This window comes from Notothenia coriiceps, unplaced genomic scaffold (genome assembly GCF_000735185.1).
Source record: "Notothenia coriiceps isolate Sejong01 unplaced genomic scaffold, NC01 NC01_scaffold00037246, whole genome shotgun sequence".
NCBI classification, from domain to species: Eukaryota; Metazoa; Chordata; class Actinopteri; order Perciformes; family Nototheniidae; genus Notothenia; species Notothenia coriiceps.
The window spans coordinates 12,754,741-12,760,572 of record NW_011369947.1 but is presented as its reverse complement, the minus strand read 5'-3'; the positions used below and the strand labels follow the sequence as shown (position 1 = coordinate 12,760,572).

The 5,832-nt window shown below is 43.2% G+C and overlaps 1 protein-coding gene across 1 annotated transcript; it reads right to left on the bottom strand.

Moving 5' to 3' along the window:
* Window positions 1-4,270: 4,270 nt before the first annotated feature.
* Window positions 4,271-5,606, bottom strand: LOC104965814 (atrial natriuretic peptide-converting enzyme-like). Its single transcript, XM_010794828.1, has 2 exons — window positions 4,932-5,606; window positions 4,271-4,692 (listed from the first exon to the last, which is right to left on the bottom strand). The coding sequence occupies exons 1-2, from the start codon at window positions 5,310-5,312 to the stop codon at window positions 4,276-4,278; spliced, it is 798 nt and encodes a 265-aa protein (XP_010793130.1). The 5' UTR covers window positions 5,313-5,606; the 3' UTR covers window positions 4,271-4,275.
* Between the last annotated feature and the right edge of the window lie 226 nt (window positions 5,607-5,832).

Sequence of the window (5,832 nt, the reverse complement as noted above, 5' to 3'; positions counted from 1 at the left end):
CTGACATATAGTCATACATCACAAAGATGAAGAAATTTCTCAGGAGAGGACTACTACAAGTCCACATATAGTCCATACATCCACAGAGATGAAATTGCGTCAGGAGAGAGGACGACTACAAGTCCACATATAGTGCACATACATCCACAGAGATGAAATTTCTCATAGCAGAGGACGACTACAAGTCCACATGTAGTACCACTTTAACTTACATCACAATGAGCTGATAGTTCTAGGAGATCCCACAGAGATGAAATGGTTCGCCAAGTAAGAGTGGTATCGACGTACTAAGTGTTCTTCTTACGGCGGAGTTAGATGAGGTTCTAGTAACATCACTAGATGTAAGATGAATTTCTGTACAGGAGACGGACCGAACGCCGTCTACAGTATGTCCCACACCCTATATAGCGCTCTTCGAACTGACATCAGACAAGGGAGGACAATGCAAATTGTCTCACGAGAGAGGACGACTTACAAAAATTTGCGCAACCACCTGCATCATAGCATATTCTTTTTTATCGGAAAGTCACAGTCGAAAGACCAAGAGTGCGTCTACGAGAGATTTTACAAGAGCCGGAATGTTAAACGAGAAAAATAACTCTAATGAGTATAGGACGGAGACCGACGGCGACGTTGAGCACAGAAAACGAGTGGGAGACAGATCATTAGTTTAGAGAGGCTCGGGCGATCTTAGCACGAAACTAACCAATACAATTAAACGATTAGAGACAGGCGCTCTGCACGAACACTAACTTAACCTAAGTTCATCATTTTTTGTGCTGAATCTCCTTTACAGGGCGTTTCAACGAGGAAGGCGTGATGTGGCTAATACAGCTGGTGGATAGCAGTGTGCGTGTTGTATATACGACACGATGAGATCTATCGCCCCGTTGATCTGGAGATATCTTCACTAATCTACAATATACTAACACCTAACGAGTCCACCTGTACGCGTCCTACTCCACTTCTTGATATCTTGGAATAAGTCTACGATGGCGATACAAAAATGTCAACGTGTTTTTATTAATCGAAAGCACAAAATTGGCCCACTATATTTGCTCGCTGAGTATTATGTCATCTTTTCCACTTTGAGCAGAAGAGGAAGAGTTTTGGTCTGTGGAAACTCGTATATTCTGTATCGTAGGTATTAGGAATCTCTAGTGCCAAAGATGAACGACTATTGTAGACAAACGTACAGACACAGACAGTGAAGTGTTAATTTAAGAAAGACGTATCTTCTAGGCGTCTATAAGCGTGTCTCGGACGGAGAGAGCGAGAGAGAGAAACGAGCAACTGGACAGGCGAACCATATATGGTATCAACAGAGTCACCCTTCGATTTTCTTTACTTCTTCTAGAGACTGGACATAATAAGCAATACCACCTTTTAACGATCACAAGTTGTTCTGCATAAGAGACAAAACCTTAACTCGATTTCAATGAGACTGAGCAGAGCACTACGCTTTGTCCCTTCTCACTCAACCGACGACAAAAAGAAATAGATACAACCGGTGTTCTTATCTCATCATCTTACACTGACCAAACGGAACACAAGTCACGGTTCGTACTCGCTCTTGGGTTAGGTACCTTTTGTTTATGTCTGTAGTCCCAATCTAAATGACTACTAGTCGCTCTTGTGACAACCACATGTATAATGAGAGCGCGAGAGAGAGAGAGCGGGTGCTTAGTACAGTCAGCAAACAAGACATAACAATATGGGGAGAAGTCTCTAGAGATCATGTCGATCTATATCCTCTGTAATTTCATTGAACGGAACTTTTTGGCAGTTAGAGTTGATCTTTTTTTTTTGTTTTGTTTACTTTTCGGATTAAGTTTTGTTCTCCTCCAAAATTGCTTATGTTTAATCATCATTCTGTAAAGACTTCAACGTTACCGTTCGAAGTCGTACCCAATTGCACTTTTGGTTTTTTGAAGTTTTTTATTTTTATGAAGAAGATAAAAGGTTTGTTTGTCATTTTAAGAAATGTCTCATCGTCTGACAAAGAAAGACACATAAATTTGGACGATTTTTTTGTTTAATGATTATTTCGGAATTTAGAAAATACTATGAAAAAGAGTATAGTGTAATTAATACAGTCGTGGCATTTTTTTGTTATTTTAAATTTTGTTTTCTTGGTAGCTGTCAAAAACAATTTTACAACTACTGCAACATGACTGTCGTCAACCGTGTTACCTCATGTGGTAATTGTAAACGATGTATTAGCTATTCCTACCGTTTCGGTCAGACGCACGAGAAGGAAACTGCGGCCTAAAAGTTTTGGAGTAAAGTGTAACATCTGGAGCGGCGGAGACAGTTAAGACATTTATTCTGATTAACTATTAAGCGCGAACCGGAGGTAGTGTGTATAGAATGTTGGGTGACTGGATCTTCACAGAAGAGATGGAAAAGGAACGGGGACCTCAAACTTCACCACTGAAAAGTCCAGAAAAGGAAGGTGAGTGGGAGGTGCACGGAACTGTGAACTCCTGCTCGCGACGTGACAGTAACGGGTAAAAAGGACGTGTACACACTTCCAATTTTTGTGGGTCGTTGAATCGATTTGAAAGATAAATTTAGAAGGACGGAGATGATGTTTTTGGATCCCTCCCGAATGTGGGTTTGCGAAGCGAGGTGGTGCGCTCTGCCTCCTGAAAAACGAGGCCACTTTTTTACAGTCTTTTTTTGTCTAATTGTTTGCACGGAAGCAACACGCACGTTTTGCGTCGCTCCGGATAATGTCCTGCCTACCCCAATTTTCAACAATGAAATTCCACAAACCCAGGATAATGTTGCAGTTTTTGTACTCGTTGTTTTGTGTCGCAACTACCGCTCCGTCCGGAGTCAAATGTCTTCTTCTCCGAAAAAACCCAAAACAACTAATGTCCGGCAGCAAGGAGGTCTTGAAAGGAGAACTACAGCTGCACCGATTTATTGTTTTCATTTTACGTTCGGTGTTTGTGTGAAAAGTAAGTAGAAAAGTGGCCGTCTAAATGCTTTGTCAATCTCTTCGATCCACAAAGTAGACTGCCTGATTTTTGGATAGGCCGTGTTGTATAAAATAATGAGTTTTTGGTAATCCCCGTTTACTCGCCGGCTCGAAACCTCCCTACTCGCTCATTCCAACTTGTACCAATCGAGCGCTCTCCCTCCTGCAAAAGTCACCTTTCGCGACTGACTTAAACCTAAACGTATTCGCCGCAACGAGTGGGGATTTCTTACACTTCAAAGAGATGCAAAAACTTGTTTTGAGGATGCTCGCACAAGTAAAAATGAATCCATTTTCGCCGACCCTTTCCTGCTGACATAAAGAAGTTGTCACTCACAATATCTTGTTCAATCGTGTCCAAATGCAAGATCAAAACCTTCGGTCCCGCATAACATATCGACGCAAATGTTGCTCTTCGGGTGCCACTTCGGCCCCGGATGCCACAACTTTGTTTGTCGCCCACAAGGTGGTCTCCCTTTCCTTCCGGAGCGGGAAAAAAAAAAAAAAAAACAAAAAAAAAAAAAAAAAAAAAAAAAAAAAAAAAAAAAAAAAGAAAAAAAAAAAAAAAAAAAAAAAAGAAAAAAAGAAAAAAAAAAAACAAAAAAAAGACGAACGCTGCTCTTTTTCTAAAAAAGTTTTTCGTAGTTTTCGTGCTTTGATTTCTTCTTTTTTGAAAAAAAGGGACAAAAAAAAACGTGAAAAGTTTTTAGCCTGTTTTCGTCGTGTATTGGCGTTAAGTGAACAATCTCTATTTTTTTGTTGCAGTGTTTGCCTTTTGTACAGCCACCCGAAAAAGTTAAAAAAACCGGGAGAAGAATTTTTTTCTTCTTCAGTGAACACCGACCACGAACTTTATGTAAGAAGTCCACGGTTTCCGCGAAGCAAAAACGAAGAACAGTCGTCCGAATACGTAACACCTAACATCCAAACACAGTGTGCCGGTCTTACCCAAATTACAATTATAATCGAGACATACCTGACGGAGAAGATCAGTGTAAAAAGCGAGTAGGAGGGCCGACCTCGAAAAAACCAGCAGGAGAGGACTCTTTAAAGTAGAGACACTACACACTGATATACACCTGAACATCAGCAGGAGAGGACTCTTTAAAGTAGAGACACTACATACTGATATACACCTGAACATCAGCAGGAGAGGACTCTTTAAAGTAGAGACACTACATACTGATATACACCTGAACATCAGCAGGAGAGGACTCTTTAAAGTAGAGACACTACATACTGATATACACCTGAACATCAGCAGGAGAGGACTCTTTAAAGTAGAGACACTACATACTGATATGAACCTGAAAGTAGAAAACGAGGAAGAGGAGACTTACGTTCTCACAGCTCTCAGTGGTGAAGGCTTCACATCGCAGGGCTTCTGGCCAATAGATGTCGTATTTGTTCATCAGGGACTCACAGCCCGACCTGGCCTTCTCGCAGAGCGTCCTGCAGGGAGGCCGACGAGCGCCAGACACACACTTCGGAGTGTAGACGGAGCACAGGAAAGGCTTCAGGTGAGCGGAGCAGCCCACTTGGATGAGAGGGGAATACTTGTTTATCTCCAGGCCGGCCTCCTCCTGAGAGGCGTGGCCCAGGATGTTCGGCAGGACAGTCTCGGTGTACGTCTGGTCCCGGCACAGAGCCACGCTGATCTCCTCACATGTAGCCGACGATGTTTGAGCGGGGCTGGAGACCTGACCCTACAGGAACAGAACAAATCAGCGCTGTCCATAAAACCACTTCATTGTCATATGCACATTAGCTACAGTGTAGACATGTCAATGGAAATCTTAGGTCACAGGCTCCTCCAGCAGCGCAACATGAATATATAGGACATAGAACAAATAAAACAGATACAATAGAATAGAAATAGTGCAAGAAGAGTCTGGTACATGGAATATGATATAAGATGCAAACAGAAGAATGTTTTCACACTGACCTGCGCGCAGTTGTTCTCGGGCAGAGTGTCGCAGCGGAGCCTCGACGGCCAGCTGATCCTTTTGGCTTTCAGCGGAGCTTCGCAGTCCGTCCTCACCTTCTCACACAGCGCTCGGCACGGCTTCATCCGAGCGTCCTCCTCCGAGCCGCACTCCGGCACCACGACCCGGCACATGAGCACGGCCACGTTCGGAGAGCACGAAGTCTCCACGATCTGACCGATCTCCCTCAGGGTGTACCCCGTCACTCCTGTCGGATGTTGGGTGGTGGAGTACCCTAAACCCTGACAAAAGGTGGAGGTCATGGGCTTGCAGTTTGACCTGCTCAGTGCCCGCAGAGGAACCAGCAGCGAACCCAAAAACACTAAAAACAAACACTCCATGGCTCTATGAAAGCTCTCACAACTGTGCGCTGCTTCACAAAGACTTCTGAGGTTTAGTCGTTTCTTCTTCTCTGCTCAGGGGGTGGAGTAGGAGTCCACGAATGGAGTCTCTGCGCTGGACCCCTGTTGAGGTCACAAATCAATGAGATGCCCCACACGTAATGAAAGCTAAACTGGTCTCAGAGCAGCGTTCTGGAGAACATCTGGTTGTGATCGAGTGCTTTCTGAACCTGGGGGGCAATAAAGAGTTGCACAAAGGCTGGCACATCACATTTCTGCATGGAAAGTATTTCAACACCAATAACATTGAGAAATTCTGTGTAAAAATGTTGCAATGCAAAAAAAAAGAACTAGGCGTCAAGTCCTCTCTGGTTTTTATTTCCATAATAAAGACATTGTGTTGTTAACGTGTGTTTGTTTATCTTACCAGATTTATGTTTTCGTTTCAGAATTAAGTCCGAGCTTTAAGTCGTGAGGACGCCTGAGGATAAAGGCAATTTGTTATCCTGCTTTTTGGGGT

Excerpts from the sequence above, each read along its gene's own strand:
- LOC104965814 (XM_010794828.1), bottom strand. The coding sequence starts at position 5,312 with ATGGAGTGTTTGTTTTTAGTGTTTTTGGGTTCGCTGCTGGTTCCTCTG. Across the intron at positions 4,693-4,931 it reads CCGAGAACAACTGCGCGCAG|GGTCAGGTCTCCAGCCCCGC; the intron begins GTCAGTGTGAAA and ends CTGTTCCTGTAG.